Genomic DNA, 24,529 nt, shown 5'->3' on the forward strand with positions numbered 1-24,529 from the left:
TATAAATGCATATACCTACTCCCTTGTCACTTATAGTACTCGATTGAGCGTATTTCATAAAAATATATTGTAGATTTCAAGTGGTAAAAGAATTTACAAAGCTTTGATGAGAAGATTTAGTCACATTTACCTATGGTATAAAATTAACGAAATTCCTTTAGGAAAGAAATGTTTCACCGCGTTAAAAGTATCATCTGCCTTTTATCTCCAGACACAAAAATCCACATCTCCGTCACGACGTGAAAGAAAGACAAATAAAACACACTGCCACAGAGTCTATTATTTATTATTACTTGCATAGTTTCATTAGTATACTAGTTATTCAGTACATCCAGTAGGTACTCTATAGCGCTGACCCACGGCAGACAGTATGGACTATAAATTGAAGGTCTTAAAGAAGTAAGTACAGACAGTTTATTATTAATTATTATGCCTTTAGTACATCTAGTTCTCTATAGCACTGACCCACGGCAGACAGTACGGGCTATAAATTGAGCGGGGCTGTCAATTGCACTCGCTCGCCAATAGTTGCGGTCGCGCACACGCTTTTGCGCTTTTTGTTTTTGCTACCGGGGCCGGGTATGGGTATGGAACGGAATGGCGGAAAATCCATTTTTCTGCAATTTCACACTTTTTTTTAATTTTATGAATATCTAAAACTAAATAAATAACTGACGATGTAAAAAAAATTAAGAATATCTGTAAAAAAAATATTTTTTCATATCAATAACTTTTTTATTTACCTTTTTATTACATAATGAAGCTAATTTTCACCTTATTGCGCAAGGCCTCGGTGGCGCAGTAGGCAGCGCGTAAGTCTCATAATCTTAAGGTCGTGAGTTCGATCCTCACCCGGGGCATATCTTTTTGCTTTTTTTTCCGTTTATCATATTAATATTACAATATAATATAAATTTATTTATTTAATAAAGTTAAAGATGATAATTTTTTATCGAAAATAAAAAAAATCGCAACACTATTCTACTATATTTAACAAATTATATTTATAATTTAATCTACTCTTTTCAAGGTATGCGATAAATAATTGCAAACTACTATAACATTGTATTCTCAAAATACTTGACCTATTTAACCTATATTTAGAGTATTGTCTTCACACATTCATTTAAAATAGGCGCCTTGGTTGTTTATAGCAATCGAAATAAACTGAAACAAAGTGTCGTATGCGATATTTTGCAGCAAAACATATTTTTTACAGTAGAACCCATAAATTTATTATTAAGCTATTGCATAGCTTTTATCTCAGACTTTGAGCGCGGCGACCGAATATAAAAAAATTCCGTAACGAAAAACCTAACACCCCCCACTCCAACCGGCACAGCGATGCGATGCTATGCAATAGCTTTACCGCGGCAGTCCTCGGGTGCCACACGTATTTTGAATTTTCTTAATACTTTAATTATTGGTACCTACACTCTGTTATATGAAATAACTATTAAACAAATCTTTGATTGGTCATAATGGGTCTATCATTATTAATTATTATAATATCTAATTACCTAATATGAAATAACTAATCATTTTACGAATATTGGAACGAGCAGTCAATACTTATATAAAAAATATTTTAAATGATTTTTAACTTATGAAATACAAATTAAACATTATAGAAAAGATTCCTATTCTTCCCTAAAAGTTTAAATAAAATTATATCGAATGATACAAGAATAGTTCTTCATATATTCTGGTCCAGAGATATGAATCACCAAACAAATTGATAAGCAAATAATTCGATTACACTCAATTTGTTTCAAATAGTCTGATGTCACATGATCTATGTGAATTTAGTTTATTTAAACTGTGAATTATAATAATTGATTGTAGCGATTTGAATGAATTTTGCAAAGAAAATAGTTGAAGACGCATCATCACTTTTGGTATTTTTGAATCTTGCCAGAGAAGTTTCACTTCTGATACGTGTGCTCGGCACACACGCTCTTTTTTCACCACTTGATATTTTAGTTTTAGGGCATTCAAATCTTCTATACTAATATGAAGATAATATTTATACTGTGCCAATATTATAAAGTTGAAGAGTTTGTTTGTTTGAACGCGCTAATCTCAGGAACTACTGGTCGGATTTGAAAAATTCTTTCGAATTTTCTTTCGAATTTTTGAAAAATTCGTTCGAGAAAAACCTTCCTCAGTAAATGGGCTATCTAACAAGATAGCCCATTTACTGAGGAAGGTTATAGGCTACGTATCATCACGCTACGACCAACAGGAGTGGAGCCAAAGGGGTGAAACCGCGCGGAGCAGCTAGTGCATTATAATTATCATTTTTTAAAGGCGAAAGACCCGGGTTTGAATCACGCCTCGTGTTCGTTTTTGTCTATTCTTCAATAAAAAATATTTTTACCATTTGTTTATCTGTAAAGGATGTTTTTTTATCTAGATATTTTGAAAATTGTTTCACCATAAGCATGCTGATGATTTTCATCAGAATATTGGAAATAAAAACAGACTTTAGGAATATTCGACTCTCGTTGGGACCAATATTTACAGAAATGTTAATGTCTGTAGATACACAAAACATTTCATCAAAATTGATCAAACCGTTTCAGATAAATTTAATTGCAAATACTTAGACGATTTTTATACAAAATGCTGTACAAACTATATTCTACTAGATTTCCGCCCGCGGCTTCGCCCGCGTTTTCAAAGGAAAACCCGCATAGTTCCCGTTCCCGTGGGATTTCCGGGATAAAACCTATCCTATGTGTTAATCCAAGTTACCCTCTATGTGTGTGCTAAATTTCATTGTAATCGGTTCAGAAGTTTTTATGTGAAAGAGTAACAAACATCCATACATCCATACATCCATACATCCATACATCCTTACAAATAGTACTAGCGGTCCGCCCCGGCTTCGCCCGTGGTACATAATATTTACGTTTTCTCTACATAAGAACCATCCTCGTACTTCAAGGAATATAATAAAAAAAGAATTATCGAAATCGGTTCAGCCGTTCTCGAGTTATGTGCTTACCAACACATTTTGCGATTCATTTTTATATATAAAGAGAAGATTAAGATGTTCATGCCTTCACGTTAAAACAGCTGATTTGGCCTAAAGATAGATCTTTGTCTTTTTTGCACAGTGACAAGAATAAAAGAAGTACCATTCTATACGTTCATTATGTAGGTACATCAAGTTTAATAGAATAATAATAGCTGTCACACATAAGCGGACCACCGACAACATTCCTAGTTATTTTTTGAAAAATGCCATCTATTTTTATTCCAAATTACATCCAAATTAATCCCGCGGTTTAATCTTGAGTGATGAGTCTAACCCACGAGCAAGAGCCAGTAGTAATTCTATCGAATAAGTGTTGAGTTAGTATAACCAACATCACAAATATCATCAAAATCCGTTCAGTGGTTTTCGCAAATCCATTCTTACAAACTTACATACAAAATATTATGACCTTTTCTATTTATATGAAGGATCAGCGGAAACAAATACAAAACGACGTTTAACCAATTGATAAACATCGATTGTCCCAGATAGTAAGTGCTTGTTAACTCACGACTATATTTAGACGATGGTTAGATGATCAGGCGCCGCTAACAATAGAAAATGCATCAGAATCATGCCTTGTGTGTGTGATTTTATTGACATGACGGTGTCGGTTGGTTCGAAAGTTTTCATTTGGATGAATTTAATAAAACTAAACGAATAAGTAGACACATTTTGTTATACAGGTAGAATAAAAACTAACAACAAACACTCAACTATTTATTAGAAGCGCTTTTGAATTGTCATGATAGTCAATTCAGAGTCACAGAAAGTACAAAAGTCTTGTTTTTAGCGTGTTACTATTGTTTTCTCTGTCTCTGTATATATCTTATATATCTTATAATATATTATTATTATAACATTATGCTCTTACTATTTTTTTAAATTCAAAATTGTATTGATCCCTTTATCTTTCTTTCAGGTTGTCACGGAGCGATTTTACGAGGCTGGAGATAGCACAGCGAGATAGTTTGGAAGCTAGAGAGTGATACAGGCTACTAATTACTACAGTGAAACATCTCTTTAGCATAAAAATATACTAAACCACGCGGGCGACAAGGGAACAGACTATAGATGGAGAAAAATCAAGAAATAAATTATCATGTGCCACTGTGTATTAAATTATAAGATTGGCCCAACGTTTTTCTTCGTAACCAACCATCCCAGTTATAACAATAGATATTAGAATTGACCGAGCAATAATGTCACGTCAAATGAATGGTCTACCCACACTTAATTACTATTTATTGCGACCTATCGCATACAAGCCTCGGCGCCCAGCGTTGTCCACGTTTGTGATTAATTGAAAAATAATGACGCTACTGTTGCAACTATAAAAGAAGATATTTCAATAATTAAATTATTATAAAAAAGAGCATGGGTGCCGAGCATACGTGTTAGAAGTGAAACTTCTTTAGCAAGATTAAAAGATACCTACCAAAATCGTCGCCTTACTCCATGACGTGACGGTATTTCCATTACGCGAGCTTGAACTATTACTCTCAACGCGCCTAAAGAAGTTTTACTACAAAAACATAAAAAATGCTTATCTATAATAATTTAGAAGGTAACATCCACAGAAGGTCAAAGTGAAATATCAAAATAATGCTACTTGGCCGGAATGGGGAGAAATTGAGTCCCCTAATCATAGATAATTGAATATTATTAAGATAAAATTTCATCCAGAAGTTCCAGGTATACCAAGACGAAAATATATATTAGCCACGTACAATCTAAAATCAAATTCACAAATAATTATTAAAAGAATCTGTAAGACCGAACTCCCGCAATATTATGTGCTGTGTTTTAACTTTTATATATATATATAACGAAATATATTTATCGAGTAAATATTATTTACTTGTAAATTTTACCACCATAACGCGATGATAATATCCACTCCAAATAATTAAAATCAAAATTAACTTGGTATCTCGCAAAAATGGATTAATTAAAGTGCTGAACGGCAATAAATCTATAAGTTTTCAAATTTTAAATTAAAATGTAGTATCTTTGGACTCTGATAATTCCGGAACAATGGTTCTTAGAAAATATTGGTTCCGCAGATACGGTGATAAATAAAAAGTTGAAAATTTACGGGCGAAAAACTTTTGACAGATTTAGGTGGTGACAAAAAGTTTACATTGATACGCTTTTTTACGTTTTAAAGTGATAGATAACGTTTTGGATGTTTTCGTTGTTAATAATAATTAGTCGCTCTTTTAATTAAATCGTCTTTTTACTAAATAATATTAAATATCATCTATTAATTAATAATTCTACTACTTTTTATAATCATAAGAATGATTGTTTTTATCGTAAGTATTTTTATATAAAATATTTTTTTTAAACCTAATTTAATTATTATAGTCAAAAACAATGAAATTATATTTATTTAATCTTAAGTTATTAATTAAAGCGACATCTGTAATTTTCTGCTATAACTAAAACAACATCATCGATTGTGCATCGATCTGTTCTAATTCATTCTTATTTGGTCCAATAGATGGCGCTAATATAAATAAACGTAGCGTATTGATTCATTGAAGTAGTTTTGTAAGTTTCTCCTAGATGGCGCTGAAACAAAAAAATCACAACGTTTATACAATTATTTCATATTGGAAAATTATTATCATAATATTCTTTAATATTTCTCCTTTATTCACAAATAAAACAATGTAGTAAGACATAATAAAGTCATATACATTTTGAATAGCTACTTATCGACTTTGCTACCTATCGACGAAAATTTATTGATTTTAAAAGTAACATAATATTTTGTTTGGCCGCTAGATGGCTGTATTTTCTTAGCTCAACGGAGGAGCCTTGTTTTCACACTGTCTATAAAGCCTGGCCCGTTTTCATAGTTTTCTTAAATTCTCTAGAATTCGATTACTTTTTTATATCACATAACCTTCTCCTTACAATAAAAATAACAAAAAATACCTAATTGAATAGATTGGTTGCGCATGACGCTGCGAATAATAGCAATAGGACTTTACATAATATACTTCAATAGATTTTTAACAAAAAATATCGTAACTAAGCATTTATAATATGAAAAAATAATTGTTTATTTATCAATACCACATAAAGTAATAGATAAGAGCTGCCGCTTGATATAATTTGATAACTTATCTATACTAATATTATAAAGAGGAAAGGTATACAGTATGTATGTATGGTTTTCACGCATAAACTACTGGACCGATTTTGATGAAATTTGGCACAGATAATCTTTAGACCCTGAGAAAGAACATAGGCTACCTTTGCGATATATGTACCACGGGCGAAGCCAGGGCGGACCGCTAGTCTAAGTATAATAATATGATAACTTTTAGCTATTAACATAATTAATATTACATTAACCACACTTATGTTTTTACTTTTTATCTGTTGCTTAGGACTCGTCTCTTTGTCTATCATCCAGATAATAGTAAATGCATTAGCAGTAATGCAATTTTTTAAACAAGCTGTTAATTATTTGAAATCCTATTAAAATCGATTGTGTCAGGTTTAAAAATCTTCAAAACTGTCGGCTGACGCTCCATTACAATTTAATTAGTAACAATTTACTTTACTCAAATATAGTCCAGTAGTTCTTAGGTTATTTCTACCAATCATAGTTATTAAAATTAAGTAATTGGTGATCCCAAAATAAATAAGATTTCGTCATTTGTTTATACAGGGATAATACAGGTATAAACAGATACCTACATTATAAATAAAACGTAGCCTGCAGCAGCGGTAATAGTCTCTAAATGCTATAAAAAATTGGGAAGATCCAGAATGCAAAAATCTACAAAGATAATCGGTGAAGGAAAACATCGTGTTAAAACCGGTACAATAATAAAAAAGTTCGACGAGTGACGACATCTGCCAACTCGCACTTGACCAGCGTGGTGGTGGCCTGGGGCCATAATATGACCTCTTATTTCCAGACAGTTTACGCCGTGAATTGAACTGACTGGAAAATTCATATTATGAACGCAATAACCAGACATGGTTATCTATACTAATATTATAAAGAGGAAAGGTTTGTATGTATGTGTGTATGTATGTATGTATGGTTTTCACGCATAAACTACTGGACCGATTTTGATGAAATTTGGCACAGATAATCTTTAGACCCTGAGAAAGAACATAGGCTACTTTTTATTGCGAAATATGTACCACGGGCGAAGCCGGGGCGGACCATTGTGGTAACTGTGGAATTTGACAGTCAGTTCAATTAGGTTTGTACCGTGTTTGTACCGCAAGTGGCAAGTCGAAATGTGGCCAATAAGCCAATTTACTTCAGATGTCTCTTTTTCGCCCACGATAGATATAAATAAATAAATATTAAAGGACAATATTACACAAATCGACCTAGTCCCACAGTAAGCTCAATTAAGGCTTGTGTAGACGACGATAAATATAATATTTTATAAATCTTAATACAGTGTAAACTCTATATAACGTCACATAAGGGACCGTGCATTTTTCGACGTTATAGAGAGTGGTCGTTAAATGGAGAGAAAGGGAAAATTGCATGATTGGTCCCGAGACAGGAATATTATTTTGACATTGCCTATGAAACCATTATCATCGCTTGATCAAGGTCTTCATATTGAGGTTTCTTCAATTTTTTGGCAGATCGTCCATCTTCTTCGGCATGCAGAATTTTTTCTTTATTTTTCTACGACTGCATTTCTGAGAATCTTCGGTATGTCAGTAAAAAAGAATGTAAACAACTACATTTTCATTAATTTCGGCAACTTAGTCAGTACTTCCTAGTCCTAGTTCCTAGTTGTAATGTCTTATTATGGTCGTTAATTAGAGTGAGCGTGATGCTATATGGAGTGTATTATTGTATAGACAACAATATAAACCAACCAAAGTCGAGAAATCTTGACGTTATACGGAGTTTGACGTTAAATGGAGTGTCGTTATATAGAGTTTACACTGTATATATAAATTTCGTGTCACAATGTGTGTCCTCAATGGACTCCTAAACCACTTAACCGATTATAATAAAATTCGCACACCATGTGCAGTTCGATCCAACTTGAGAGATAGGATAGTTTAAACATGTAGGTACCACGGGCGAAGCCGGGGCGGACCGCTAGTACATACTACATATATAGGTAACACCCAGACCCAAGAACAAAATAATCGAGTTCATCACACAAATATTTGTCATGACCGGGGATCGAACCCGGGACCGTCGGCTCAGTAGGCAGTTACTATACAACTGCGCCAACCACGTCGTCAGTTGAATTCACAGTAATTGAATTATTATCTTTCAAGTTTCATTGACGTCGGGCGCACTGCGGGCGCGCATCGGGCGCACTGCCGGCGTGCATCGGGTGCGCTATTGGCATTTTGTATGAAATAATTTTGGAAAGGCGGCGCAACCGTGGCACAACCGTGGCGTGCCGTCTCGACGCCTGTCCAAAATTCTTTCATACAAAATGTATAAGAAGGACGTGGTGCAAATTTGCAAAACAGATCCATGAGGTGCGCTTATGGCACGCCCGCGCCCGCGCCGCTTGTGTTTGACCCGCGCCATATTATGTTTAGCGTGCCGGTTTTGAATATCCTATTTTGTGTTGGTAACCTCTCTACACCTATTTCCGATAATGATAGATAATGCGAAATATACGATAATAAGAGATATTATTTTGACAGGAAGTATTTACCTATCTTATTTAAAATTAATTAGGTAAATAACGATTATGATCAGAATAATTGTTTAAATAGCTACCTAATTTTTATATTATTTTTATAATAGATTTTATTTATCTTTAAAAATAGTTTTACATCTTATCGTTTTAATCTATTTATATTTTAAAGAATGGCAAGATGAGTAATAAAGATTTTATTTATTTAATTTATTTTGATGAGATATATAGGCTACAGGCCTATGTTGAAAAAAATATTGGTCATTTACCAGGTGACCTATCTAGAACGATATAAGAGCATAAAATAATAAGATTCAGCACTATGCCGTCACTTGTAAGCTGTCCACCTGAGTGCAGATGAGAATTCGAAAGTACAGGTAGAGATTTTACCCCTTGTCTCCATGATTTTTGTACGGCGTTGCGGAATAATGGATTAAAAGCAGTATTGAAATAGTATGACACAGATGCCGTACAAAAATGGTGGTCCACAAAGTCGGGATTTATTTTTATTTTCCGACAATTGCCAGGGTAAATTTGTTCATTTGATTTTGTACGGTACCAAAGTACCACTGAATCGATTTGGATGAATTGCGATGTATAGATAGACGCACCCTTAAAAGAAGAGCTCTACTATAAAAAATGAAAACAAAATTGATAGGTATTGATTGAATTTTTGTATGCAGAATGGTAAGCAAAACCGCAGGGAATAACTAGTCAAGAAGATAAACTAAGGTTTTCATCATAAGTTCATTATAACCACTTATATGAAATACTATCTAATCACTGTTAAATCCATTTAACGGTATCTAATCTTAAATCAACATTACTTCAAAGTATAAAAATAAATGTAAGAAGCTTATAGAAAATCAGAAATTTTCCAATGACGCAAAACTTATAAAAAATAGCGTGTGTTCCTAGCACACTTGTCAGAAGTGAAACTTCATTGGCAAGATTGAAAGATACCAATATCCTCGACTCACTATCCATGACGTGACGGTATTGTCATGACGCGACGTTGAAATTTTACTCTCAACGCGCAGAAGATTCACTTCAAAAATTATTTTCAACTTTTGAAAAAATAATAAATATTAAATACACATATATATGACATCTAACCACATTAGCCAGCGTGGTGGTGTGTCATGGCCTGAACTCTCATAGGAGGGCCGTGGCCCTGCAGTGGGAATGAAAAAAGTAATACCTAGGTCAGTATAAAGGTAGGTAAAAAATAAAATTATATTTTAATGTCTCATTGTATATTTCGAGAAAAAGTTTTTATACAATTCAAATACAGTTCTAAATATGTTTTTATTTGTTCCTAAAAATATCTCACATTTATTTAGTGAATTATAAAAAGTTCACTTCAAAGCTAGGCAATTGACGATAGTACATTTATTTATTGATACAAAAATACTCAACTCATTTTGATAATATTTACAATTAAAATATATTTACCTATAAATCTATCTATGTACAATTTTATTCGTTCCGCCATTTGAAATTTTAACAAAAGTTTACAATTTTTACAATCCCATGAATGTTTAAAAATACAAGATGTTTTTTTATGAATTAAATTTTTTTCATACATTTTTTTTAATACTCTAGCTATCGTACCCGTATTTTCCAATATAAAACTAAATTTTATAAGTATTTATAGATTACTGAATACTATAGGATCTAGCTCAAAACTCAAAAGATTAAGAATATTATAATGATTTATGATACATTTGGATATGACTATTCAAGACCACTTACTATCTACAAATAAAACAGTTTTGAGCCTAACTTTGAGTTTATTAATTATGACTAAGTATAGAAAAACACTTGAAACATAAAACAGTTTTGAGTTCTAACTCAAGTACTAAATCAAGTTAAGTTTGAGTTTGAGTACACCTCCTCTGCCATTGCAGACCTTAAACTCAATAATAAATATCATTTAGCCACAGGCGTCTTCAATTCCGACCAGATTTTGTCCTCATCTCAAGAGTATTTGCCTCCATTCTGGCTGTTCTGTCTGCTCCAGGAGCTGGTCTGCTTGGAGGTGAAGACAGGTGCTGCTCCCGTGGGGGATGTGGGGGGTGATGGAGGCATCAGATTGGTTGCTGGGTGGTAGACCCTTGCTGCTAAGGAGGGTTCATCTGGAAAATTGAGGGTTTAGTTAGAAAGAGGAACAATGTTGTTCATTTCTTTTGACTCAAAAACGACTATTTTTTTAAAAATAGAGTAATGAGGGAACGTAACTAGTAACCTTTAATGTTGTAATGACTATGATCCTTAAATATCTAGGATTAACAGCTAGCATGCGAAAATCTGTCCAATTTACGTTGAAACAAGGCCAATAATATAGTCATTATTTATTTCATAAAAAATACACGTGGTGATTATCAAAATAATAATACTGAAGTTTTAATTAAACATGCTTTGAAGGAAATTTAAAAATTCATTTAAAACTTTAGTTAAGTACTTAGCTAAGCAGAATAATAAAAATAACTTACTATTTATTGAGAATGACCTCAAATATGTGTTGTGTTTCGCGTTCTTGGCTGGCGGCATTTTGATACTGTAAACAAAGAAAATAAAAATTAAATAAGAATAGTTTATTCCAATCAATTGCTTCATCACTACATAGTATAAAACAAAGTCGCTTTCCCTGTCCCTATGTCCCTTTGTACGCTTAAATCTTTGAAACTACGCAACGGATTTTGATTCGGTTTTTTTTAATAGATAGAGTGATTCAAGAGGAAGGTTTATACTTTATATGTATAATTACATCCATTAAATAGTGGAGAAGTACTGTTATTTTTGAGGTTTCTAATGTGATGTCGTAAAAAATTACATTTTTTCCGCTTATATTGCCAACGCAGGCTGAACCCTACGAGTTTTATCAAAATAATGTACCAAGTATTATACACATTGAAAAGGTCTACAGAAAAGTCCGCGATGGTATAATATGTCTATCTCTTATGGATAACCCACAATAACATTTTTTTGTCATTTACTTTTTACGACAAATAATAGCTAATTTTCGAAGCGATTTTCACCAATACAGCATTAATCCTTAACCAATTAAATACCTTGAATACATTGTTCATTTAATATAGATCTATATGGCCCTTTACACCGTATGATTTAAGTGAATATTTTCGAAGATATTACAGATTTAAAAATTGCGGGACGTAGCGTTTGCGGCGGTACCGGCCGGCCGGGCCGCTATGTTTTTATATACAACGTTCACAGTTTTTCTGTAGTGTATTTAGTATCAGCATTGCACCCGTGCGAAGCCGGGGCGGGTCGCTAGTTGTAAAATAAATTTAAATACCTATATGTATGAATATCAATTATCAAGAATGTTATACTAGGTATACGATGATATTCCCTAGTTCCTGAGAATATTGTGTTTAAACATACAAACACACTCTTCAGTTTAGATTTTTAGGTCATGCAGTCATGCTTGTAATACCTATTAAGGAATCCTATAGCAGATACTAATGTAAGAATAATCAATCCTAACTTATGATATGAAACAACAATCAATATCAATTGTATTGTAATGACTAATGACATATTTAGAGCAAATCAATAAACTTTGATAGGTACGTTAAATTATGTTTTGAAATATTATCTGTGGTACATGTAAATGTATTTGTTTAAAGTTCTTACGTTGCAAGTGCTAAAACGATTTTGATGAAACTTGGCATGTTACCTTACATAAATATTTCCCATCAAAGAAATTCCTGAGTCGCGCTTACATGCACAGCATGACTAAATGAGGTGGTTATTTTTAAGCAAAATGTACCAACAAAATAAGAATATTCTCGAAATACCGATTAATAAATAAATAACAGTAGATATCATGTAATTTACTTTTAATTAGAATCGGGAATAACATCTTTCATAACAAATAGTAAAGTACTACAGTAATGATTGCATTGTATAACCCAAGTATATAGCCATTGTCCTTTTGACAGCGTGTCAAAAAATATACACACAGAAAAAATGAAACGTAAAAATGAAAAGGCTAAAATTTTACATCTCAGACACTCCATTATGTCGCTAATCAATAAATATGAATTCATAAAAGAGAAAATCCCTTTGTGTAGCGGCGGGGCTAATCGGCAGAAAGCCTCCAATACAACCTTATATCCCTTCTATTAAATTAAAATCAATCCTTCAAGCGTTTTTTCAAAGGAATACGATCAAAAGACGTCAAACATAATCAATTTTACAAACACCCTAAGCAACCAGCGCCATCTTGCGGCGGGAAAATAGAAGCTGTATTTTCGTGGAATAAAGTCCATATTAGAATTCAGTGACGAAATATGGTATGTATCGAATGTAACTTTATTAGATAATACAAACAATCGACTTTGAACTCTATTTTTCTTCACATAGGGTTGGTTTTGGTGTGTATTTTGTTAGGTTATGCGTCGTTTAAGAAATGGAGGGTAGTCATCAATACTGTATCGTTGCATTATCGTTATAACATGGCATTAAGAGTAAATCGTTGAAGGGAAAAATTGCTTAATAAATGTAATGCTTATAAAGTATCTATTCGTGATGCGACTTTTTGTCGCAATTGCGATTTTTTTGAATAAATAGAATAAGAATAAGTTATTGGACAGGTTTCTGGTTTGCTGACATTTAAATATGCTCTTTAAGTTTGCTTAAGGAAAATATGATAAAATCATGATAAAATCTAACGTTTTTAATTATTATTATCATTTGATGACTTGTTTTAAAACAGAATCAACAAATAATACTGTAGCATAAAATGATTAGTTACTTATACAACAAAACAATAGGATATGATTTTATGAAATCTGTCTTACCGTGAATAGGCGATATAAAGCCCTAAATCAGAGCCATAATATATCGGCAATTTCCAATTCCATAAGATAAAGGCGGTTATTAATGTTGCGACACGCTTCTCGCCATAGACAGAAAGATAGCCCTTCGATGAGTTCTTGTGTCGATATCTTTAATATTAATAATCGTATTGTGTGTTTTTGTTTTGATACAGTTCCTAGTATGTATATTATCTGTGATACAATAATACGAATATATGGATTAATCTTTTAAATGATTAAGTTTTGTACTCAATACTCAAACTCAAACATTTATTTGTTCAATTAGACTTCTTTTAGAAGCACTTTTGAATCGTCATTACATATTAATTTTAACATTTACCAATATACTTATATATTAAAAGTACTAAGGTTAATAAGTAGTTAGTTATTTTGAAGTAAGTAGGTAATTAATAACTCATCGCCTTCAAATTTTCAGAATTACTCTATTAATTTATTTCAAATGCATGTGAGAACATGACAGGCACCAGTTTTCAAATAAAAACATAATCAAAATCGATTCACCCAGTCCAAGCTCTGAGAACGCCCTCCTTTTTTTAAAGTCGATTAAAACACTTAAAGTAATTAAACGCAGACAGAACCGCAGTATCAGCTAGTGGCAAACATAATATTAAATAGCACTTAATATTTGAGTAAGGTAGTAGTGTATTGGTAACGCTTTCACGCCTAACTATAGTGCTCGCAAACTTTGTCCCGCTGCAAATGCTTATTTTGTTGATAGTTTTGTATGGATAAGGCTTTTATTTATTTATTCCAAGGTTTATATTACCTATGTGGGGTACAAAATGTCTTTTTGCATACTTGACAAGATATATAAGATTTTAAATGAGTGCCTATTAAAAACTACACATAGAATTTCGATTATTTTTTGCTCTATTGAAATAATATTACAAAACATACTATGAACAACAGGAACAGGGGTATTTGTGAATATAGGTATTAAAACAGTATAGGAATTCAGGAGGGACTTAACCGAATCAGTATGTACCTAATCAACATGCACTTAAGGTATCAGACAATTTCAGTAAACTACAATATCGATTACAAAGTAATTGATATCACTGCTTATAAACAAAGACTTTGTTATGAAAAATATAATAAACAAAAACGAATTAAAATTTAATTCAAATAAAATGTGATCAGTCTGAAGTAAATAGCATCGCATAAGCAAAAATGCTGACCCTCTAAAGTTGACTCAGTATGGAATTTTAATAAAAAAAAACTGTAATAATCAAATTGACTTTCTCTTATGACTAATGTTATTTCAAGAGTGGGTCATCATAGTGGGATTTTTTGACCGTAAGAAAAAAATATTTTTGGTCAAACATTAGAAAGTAACAGGAAATTCCAATCTGTTGCAAATGTTATTTGAGTCACTTTAATTTCACTTTACTCTTAAACTTTACTTTTAAATTTTTGTATTGTAGAAACTGCTCGGCTTATGTGGATGAAACTAGGTACGATTTATTAGACGTTATGGTAGACTATATAATAGTCGGTAATAGCAGAAAGTGACGTCATATATTGAGTGCCAAACTACAGTTTTAAGTAAGTGCTTAGTAAAACGCAATTTTGTTAAAATGTTATCTTATACAAATTGATAATAATATTTATATACAAATTAACCACATGGGAAGTAACGATATTATGATCATTGACCTCATTAACAAATTCGTTATCTCTCATGACTATTTTTAATTATTTATTGTATCTTATTTTGACTTAGTAACCACAATATTATAATATAACATAGAGTGATCAGCTGTTTTTACGTGAACGCTACCCAAACTTAATCTATCCATCTTTCATTACATACATTCACGTTTCAAACACTCATGTATAGCATAGAGCACGTACAATGTACATATCCAACGGTAAAGGAAATTTTGAACTCGGTTCAGTAGTTCCGGTGCACTTAAAACAAACAAACTCTTCATAATTTGTTTGGATTACATTCACATTATCAGCAGGAGTTACGTAGTTATTATGGCCTCTTGCCACAGATTACTAAATAATTACTCAAATTCAAATGAAAATTATGTTATTTTAGTAAAGAAAGAGAGTAGTATTGTAATAAAAATAAAACTTGTACATAAAAATATTATTTATTAGGAATATCCATACAATTCTTTCCCCGCTGAAGCTTTGTTCTCGCAATGCATGCGAGCTACGTATCTATTTATTTATGTATTTACTTTCCATCGGTGACAGCCATTCTACTATCATACAACTAGATGAAATGTGCTTGAAAACGTTAATATTATAGAGGTTTTACATGAATGTACTATTGTGTAGGACTGTAGTCTGTAGGACATTGTGGAATGTCCATGTGTTGGATCTATATGTGTATGTAAGTACCTACATTTCGTCTGTAACACTTCTCTGAAACGTAATCGATTTCAGTTTTTTGGCATATTCGGAAGGCCTAAAAATGGTCGAAAAGTACGTTTTGAGTTATGAGAAAATAAACTATTTTATTCTTTTAATTTATACGAAGGACTAACTTAGGAGACAGGTACTTTCTTTTATTCTTTCTACAAGAAATCTAAGATCATATTGCATCCTACACATTAAAAAGTGACTGTTTTTAGGGAGTAATTACTTACTTAAAATTAACGATATAGGTAATGGGTAAATGTTATCACAACTTCTTATTCATTCATTACTTCTTATTGTTTACCTTACAAGCACGAAAAATACTTTCCTATCTGCACGTATCAAACAATTTAATTAATATAATGTATTTTAAGCGATTATTTTAATTCGCGCCCATTCACTAATCCAATCCACGAATACATAAAGCCTACCATTCATCGTCCCTCTGCTGGTCGCAAAAAAATCGTCAATACATTTGCCACCCTAGACAATCACTAATTACTGGAATAAGCCTTACAAATTGTCAAGAATGTTGCTGTTTAAAAAATATATTGTATGCGGGTTCTGTATAGAATTTTTGTATTTAAATAATAATGGAAACAATGTGGAAACATGTGTTACTTCAGAAAGTCTTCTGTAGTGCTAATGAATATGTTGAAGGACGGAAATCTGCGGAATTATTACGTTACTAGATTTCCGCCTGCGGCTTCGCCCGCGTTTTTAAAGGAAAAACCCGTATAGTTCCCATTCCCGTGGGATTTCCGGGATAAAACCTATCCTATGTGTTAATCCAAGTTACCCTCTATATGTGTGCTAAATTTCATTGTAATCGGTTCAGTAGTTTATGCGTGAAAACCACACAAACCTTTCCTCTTTATAATATTAGTACCTATACCTAGATTATTTTATGACTGGAAAATAATTAACATACAAGCTATGTCCATATTTAGTCTATCAGGAGATATTTATAAATAGCTTTTATTGATGTATTAGATTCAGAATCAGCAATTCGCACGAAAGATTATCGAAAAAGAAATATAATTTAAAATTTTTAAAAGAATACATATTGGTAAAAGAAGGCATGTTTGATTATCTCTAATGTTTATATTCCTCTGCTATGGTTTTTCTAATTTCCCCTGGAACCCTTAAAAGAAAAGGAAAAATTATGCTCGCCAAACGAACTTATTTAGCCGAGCGGGATTTAATAAGGATTTTTCAAGGAGTTTTAGCTAAAGATTTATATTTTCTTCACAAATAAATTTATTTCACTTTAATTATTTACTTAAAGTATCAAATTAGGTCGGATTACGTGAACGACATTTTCACATTGACAAAGAATACTTAATACGAATTTTAAGTGAAAAATAACTTAGAAGCTGCTTTACGTACACACTTCTTGTTAGGTAGGTTGGATGCTGTTGTTAGTAAGTCTGTCCACGTTTTCACAGCAAAACCATTGGACTAGCTTCAATGAAAATTCGCAGAACATGACTGACTTACATAGAGCGAGCGTGGAGCAATAAGCAGCTTAATTTTGTTAGTACCTAAAACATAATATTACCAAAAATATATATTGGGTTAAAGATTTTCAAAATGAAGAAAATAAGTTCATTTCTTGTGTTATCTACGTTCTTGTGTTATCTATGTGTTATCTACCTATTAGATTAGTCAAAATTACGAAATGAATTTCTATAAAATTTGGTACACGAGTATTTTAAATCTGACAATACACATAACCCCTCCAAAAGCAAACCTAACGGCCTGTAAACCTCTAATTAGAAAGAAAAAGTGCTTCCGCGACAATTCAAAAGTTATCTATTTCGCTACAGCCAATCAACGCATTTGTCCATATCTCCCACCAACCCTTTACAACAACCATAAAAACGCAGACTTCAAACAATACCGGTGGAAGAAAGGACCCCAAATATTAAATTACTCAATATTTCATACCGATACTAATTTCGTTATCTTAACCCTTCGCCGCGGAGACACGAAATATTACCAAAGAAAAAAAAACAAGAAAAACCGTCCCGTTTTTAATTGACATTCTTTATGAACGTCAGCCTTGAGACGGGGATATTTTTTAATTAGATATATTTTATGGGCCTTTTTTCGAAGGGGGAGCGGCTAACGGGTTACATTTGTTTGAGGGGGGGTACAATATTAGCGTTCCCGGTAATCAGGCGGGAAAAAATGGTCGATTAGGCCCAAGGCGGCGTAAATTTAGGATCATTGGTGCGCGCTACGTGTCTCCCCTGTCGGTGGATAATGGGACACTTCCCTCGTAGCGATTGAAGATATTTTTAAATGCAAATGAAGGGTTAAGACTGGGGTATCGATGTACCGGTTTTTTGGGATTAAGGAAGTGTTTGAAAGTTTTGCAAGTCTTATCGAGTTGGAAGGTGCTTTTGAGAAGTTTGAATTTACATGTATGACATCAGACATGGCGTATTTTGTAACATTTAATATTTAGCAAACTTTCAAACTATATCCATACTAATATTATAAATGCGAAAGTAACTCTGTCTGTCTGTCTGTTACTCAATCACGCCTTAACTACTGAACCAATTGGCATGAGATTTGGTATAGAGATATTTTGATACCCGAGAAAGGACATAGGATAGGTTTTATCCCGGAAATCCTACGGGAACGGGTTTTTCTTTGAAAACGCGGGCGAAGCCGGGGCGGACCGCTAGTAGTCTATAACTATACACTGACTGATGTACTTATCTAGGCTATAATCAGCTATCTCTGTGAAAATTTTAATCGATATCTGATCAGGTTATTCCCGTAAACACTTACCTATATTGCATAATGGAAAAATGTAACTTGTACCTTGCGTCCTTACCATATACTTATAGCAAAAAAAAATATTTTGAATCGTTATTAATACAATTTGTATCGAACCTTAGAACACAAATATCCTTAACCACTGAACTAACGTCTAACAGGAAAAAATTGATCTCAATTTTAAATTGTGGTTTATGCTGATGAATCACATGTTAATCACGGGTCAACGGCACTTCCGTACAGACAAAAATAATATCTAAACAAATGCTTAATTCGTATGTATATGTATTTTAATTTTTAAATGTGTAGGTATATGTATGTGCATTGGTAACAGTTGGTAACATATTCCTGTGATCCAGTCTTCTAAGAAAAACTATGCGAGTGAAAGTAAAATATATACAATATGTGTTATAATCTACATTTTTTATATTTTAACAAAAAATTCAATAAACGAGAAATGTGATGAAACTGTTGTATTTTACCAGACAATACCTATTTTTTTAGTTCCACCGAGAATCGAACCCAGGACCTTACTTACGTAACTAGTGTACCTAAGGTACAGTGAAAAGTTAGTGATACATAAGTGTCACAAAAAATTGCAAGGAAATACAAAAGACAAGTGATCTTCACCTAATTTTTAATTAATTACGCTAGGTCAAGGTAAACGGACGATTATAGTAACCTTCGGTTAACGTAAACGCCGATTAAGAACTAGGTTTCCTGTATATGAATCATAGTATTGTTTAAGGTTTACTAAAATTAAAACAAATAACAATTAAAAAATCAGTAGGGTGGTGTCTTAAGGCTTCATATAAACTAATATTATAAAGAGAATAGCTGTCCGGCAAACGCTGTTCTGCCTTACTCTTATCACTTAGGCCTTAGAGGTACGAAAAATAGAATATGTTGATTCTCAGATCTACCCAATAGGCACACAATTTAATAAGAATCGGTCCAGCCTTTCGGAGGAGTATGGTAACTAACATTGTGACACGAGAATTTTAGATATATAGAGAATAAGATATTTGAATGTATGTTTGTTATGAACGAATGAATGGTTTATTGTACACAAAAACAGAAATTGCACAATAGACGACCTTATGGATACAGAGCCATCTCTTCCAGGTAACCAAAGGCTATTGTGTTATGATAATAATGATTTAACTCAAAATCTACTGAACCGGTTTTAACATTATTTTTCTATAAGAAAGTTAGATCTTTTAGCTGTAATATAGGCTTTATTTATTTATTTATATAATTAACTAGCGGTCCGCCCCGGCTTCGCCCGTGGTACATGTTTACGTTTTCTCTACATAAGAACCATCCTCGTACTTCAAGGAATATAATAAAAAAAGATATATCGAAATCGGTTCAGCCGTTCTCGAGTTATGCGCTTACCAACACATTTTGCGATTCATTTTTATATATAAGAATTATTAAGCAATAGATATCTATATGTGACTAATATCTAATATTACAATAGATATGTGATAGTATTTACATAGAAAACACGTAATAAATAATATATCTATTAGATATAAAGATAATAATATAAAAAAATATCAATGTGTCACGATTTTAAAGATATATTACGTAATCTTTTGGGATATTCACAGACATAATAAATGGGATATTATATTTTTCTATCGATTCAGCGAAAAAGATATATTTTTCTGTAATTATTGTATACAAATATATATGTTTAATGCTCTAAGTATAATGAGCCCTGGGTATTCACTTATTTTCCTTTAAAATTTCATCCATCTCGGTGCTGTGGTTACAGCCTACAGGTGAAAGCTAAGAGACATAATATGGACATAATTTTGCTTCTTCTTGTACAAAAAAATAAAATTTAGTAACTTTCTATGAGGATGTATTTCTAACGGTAAAATATTTTTGAATCAGTAGGTAGTGTTTAAGTTTCTTCGTCACTGACAAAAAATGTTTTTTCTATAGTATAAATTAGTGTAGATAAGTATGAATAATTATTAGTTGAGTAGGTACATATTTAAAAGTACTTGCTCCCTTCACACATTATCACAAAGATGATAATGTTTTAAATAAATCTACACACATGGGAAGTGATATAATCCTTGACCTCATTATTGTCACATTATCTGTAATATTTGGTATTTTTTATCTATTTTCTGCTAATTTTATTTATAGAATAGGATAATAATGTAATTGAACTAATATAATATAATTAACTAGTTTATTAAAATAAACGCAGCCAAGTCGAGTAAACATTAAAAAAACATAGTTAATTAATTAATAATTTCTCAAATTTTCAATAGTACCTTTAAAAATATATTATGTAATCTCGCCAAGTCGGCAAAAAAGCCTTCGTATCGCAATATTTAGTCATTCGCAAATCACGGGTCAATGACCAGCAGGTATGCTTATTAAGAAAATCATGTTACTATGTCAGAATACAGTTTTATTTGAGCTAAAACATGAATTAATTTCACATCCTAGATGGCAGGTTTAAAAGTGTTACATTTGCCAAGTGGCATATGGCATGGTTGGCGAAACATGGCATGATGATCATGACGGTGATCAATTTTAAGTAAAAAGGTGTAAGTAGATTATAGGTTACCTAGACAACATTCGATCTTCAAAAACTGCACACTAGCACACACGATTAGACGTCCAAGTGATGGCATGATTCAACTATCGTGTTCGTGAGCGAATAAGAGGCAACTGAAACGTAGTTGGGCTGTTAATTAAAAATATGTAGATACACCTTTTTACTTATAAATACTTTGATCATAATGGTGATGTTTTTTGTGTCGGAAGAGGAGCTGGTGGATAGTGGATACCCTGATAGTAAGTAAGCGCTACCATCTATGAACATTTGCAGAGGCGCTAGACGTAGGACCTCTACAATTAATGGATTGTCGACTTTAAAGGTATGAGATAAAAAAAAATTGATGAGGTAAAAAGGAAAGGACTGGTAAGGATAAGGGTACGGTACTGATGATTATGAGACTGATAATGATAAAGCTTCGCGATAATGCTTGTAAACAATTTTTCTAGAATGGCTCTCTAGATTTATTTCAATTCAAAAATAAATAATAAGACTTGCTCACGAAATTTAAGATAATAAATATCTTGTGTCAGCGTAATTATGTGTTTAATGTGCATAATATTAAGTAGGTATGTAATAAGTATGCATGAGGGTTAGTCACCTTAGAAGATCCTGGTGAACCCTGGTGCATTTTTAAAACCTGACTCATACTGTCATACATAATAAAAGAGAAATCGTTAATTGGATAACCTACTTCAACAAAACCTATAATTACGAAAAAACGAAATTATTCCAAAATTATTTTATTGAAACATCAATGTTCATCTTGCTTCATTGCAAAACACCGAACGGTTTTTAATTTTCATCATCATCATCATCGAGCACCATAATGTGACGTCATTGGTCAAATCACACGAATTAATCATCTCGGTTAACCAATAAGGATTGTTTTTTTTGACGCAAGAGTCAGACAAAATAAAGTTAACCGTTATTGAAATGTCCAAAAGGCTTTCTAACCAAATAATTTTTAGATGATGTCTATGAGCTATCTATCTACTAAATTTCATACAAATCCGATCAGCTGTTTCGCTTAAAAAAGTATCAAACTACTCTCCACTTTTGCATAAATTTTCACGTTAGAGTCAATTGTCTTTGCTTCACGCTCAACTTATTTTGAACCCTTTTTCTTGCTGACGGCTTTAACCGTTTAGCTACTATGAACCACATGTTAAGGATCATCATTGATTTTGAATTTATTGAAATTAATTACAATTCTAAATTGAATCCTCAAAACATGTTTAGACTTTTGTGCTGAGGCCATATTTATTGTTTAGCTTTCAGCCCGCGGCTTCGTCCGCGTTGTAAGAAAAACCCGCATAGTTCCCGTTCTCGTGGGATTTCCGGGATAAAACCTATCCTATGTGTTAATACAAGTTACCCTGTATATTATGTGTGCTAAATTTCATTGTAATCGGATCAGTAGTATTTGCGTGAAAGAGTAACAAACACACACATCCTCACAAACTTTCGCATTTATAATATTAGTAGGCAGATAATGTTTTTGCATATTCCTCCTTATATCTAAAACATAGTGATTATATCCTCTTTGCTTATATCTCCGATAACTTTTCCACTAAGCAAGAAAAGGTGGGACAGGACTCAAGTGAGAATTACTTAGATATTATATAATTAATTAGATATTAGAGTAGGTACGTGATTAATTTCTGATTTGTAAATAAATGGTATTAAGAAAACAGCTGACAATTCCACAATGGTATTTATCGAGAAAGTTGTTACGAAATGACCTTCGTAAATAACACGTATCATTGCATTTATAACTTGACATTTATTTTACCTTTACCTACTTGTAATTATTTTTATATGAACATATTAATTTTCCAAATAATCAATAATTAACTTATTAAGTACTTTCTGCAATAGCTCATTATCAGTATAATATTGTAAACAAATGAATTCAATTTTCATAAACTAAAGGCTATAATAATCCATACTAATATTATAAATGCGAAAGTAACTCTGTCTGTCTGTGTGTTACTCAATCACGCCTAAACTACTGAACCAATTTGCATGAAATTTGGTATGGAGATATTTTGATACCCGAGAAAGGACATAGGCTACCTTTTATTGCGAAATATATACCACGGGCAAAGCCGGGGCGGACCTCTAGTAATTAATAAGTCATGTCTACTAAATGAAATACCTACCTAAGTTTAGCTATATGGCTATACCACAGTATTACAATGTAATATTGTAATACTGTGGCTATACCCCACATGTCGTTACAGTCATTTAGATTAAACAGCTAACGTACAAACATACATACACGCTTTTTACGTTTTATAATAATTAATAACAATACTAATTTTTTCATTTGAACATTTTTTATTTATAAAGTGACCGTTAGTAGGTAATAGTTATCTTGGACATCATTATCAATGATAACATTGTAGATACATTAATTGATTTCTTTTCAGTCCACGTGGCATATATTTTAAATTTTCTACAAATTACGAGTAGTAGGTACCTACCTATATTAAATTATAAATATAAGTATGAATTAGGTACCGTTTAAAATAAAGCTTTGAGTCGTATTTAATTATTTATTTGTAGGTACTGTGTACAACTTGAAGTTTTAAAACAAAGAAGTGTAAACAAAAGGGACGAAAAATAAAAGTTTAAATAATAAAAGAAACAAAAAACTTACGAAACAAAATAAATTTGCAACTTTCAATACAGCAAAACCAAAAGTAATTTCACACAAAACACAACACCATATACAAAAGATAAATAAAAATAATTAAATTAAAAATTACTAGTTTTCGAAACAACGTGCTATTCACAACTGAATCAACTGTTCAATGAATTGGCACACATACGCAAACCACGTTACTAAGACACAGGCCTAATTATTAGTACACTAGCAAATGAGTACGCTATTTCAATATAATTAAAGTTCAATTTTGCAAAGCCATTAGTTGATAGGACCTTGTCAAATTTACCGCTATTGTATTGAGGTCAGTGACGTCTCTTTTTCCGTAATGTTAAACAGAAGCTGCGAAAAGGAGATAGCACTCGATTTGCGGGAAGTGCGAAAAGGACAAAGTATTTTAGGAAAGTTTTGTCATTATCTGTGGTCAGGAACGTTTAGGAATTATTTTAATTAATTAATTTTGTAACAACTGTAATGCAAAAAATACAATATGTATTTAAGAAGTATGAAAAAGTTACATGTAAAAATAAAATT

The 24,529-nt window shown here is 32.2% G+C and overlaps 1 protein-coding gene and 1 non-coding gene across 2 annotated transcripts; one reads left to right on the plus strand and one right to left on the minus strand.

The window, feature by feature from the left end:
• Positions 1-787: 787 nt before the first annotated feature.
• Positions 788-860, plus strand: TRNAM-CAU (transfer RNA methionine (anticodon CAU)). Its single transcript has one exon. It is a non-coding gene; the product is annotated as a tRNA-Met (tRNA).
• A 9,605-nt stretch (positions 861-10,465) lies between these two features.
• LOC149479110 (uncharacterized) lies at positions 10,466-24,131 on the minus strand. Its single transcript, XM_089708995.1, has 3 exons — positions 23,990-24,131; positions 11,202-11,266; positions 10,466-10,844 (listed from the first exon to the last, which is right to left on the minus strand). The coding sequence occupies exons 2-3, from the start codon at positions 11,257-11,259 to the stop codon at positions 10,687-10,689; spliced, it is 216 nt and encodes a 71-aa protein (XP_089565121.1). The 5' UTR covers positions 11,260-11,266; positions 23,990-24,131; the 3' UTR covers positions 10,466-10,686.
• Positions 24,132-24,529: the final 398 nt, after the last annotated feature.

Source organism: Colias philodice, chromosome 21 (genome assembly GCF_061535455.1).
Source record: "Colias philodice isolate Cphi_HAF_F1 chromosome 21, ilColPhil1 Martin Lab GWU primary, whole genome shotgun sequence".
In the NCBI taxonomy this organism is placed as follows: Eukaryota; Metazoa; Arthropoda; class Insecta; order Lepidoptera; family Pieridae; genus Colias; species Colias philodice.

Bases quoted from the DNA above. Each gene is read 5' to 3' on its own strand.
- LOC149479110 (XM_089708995.1), bottom strand. From the start codon at position 11,259: ATGCCGCCAGCCAAGAACGCGAAACACAACACATATTTGAGGTCATTC. The intron at 10,845-11,201 runs GTAAGTTATTTT...TCAATTTTCCAG, and splicing joins GAGGTCATTCTCAATAAATA to ATGAACCCTCCTTAGCAGCA.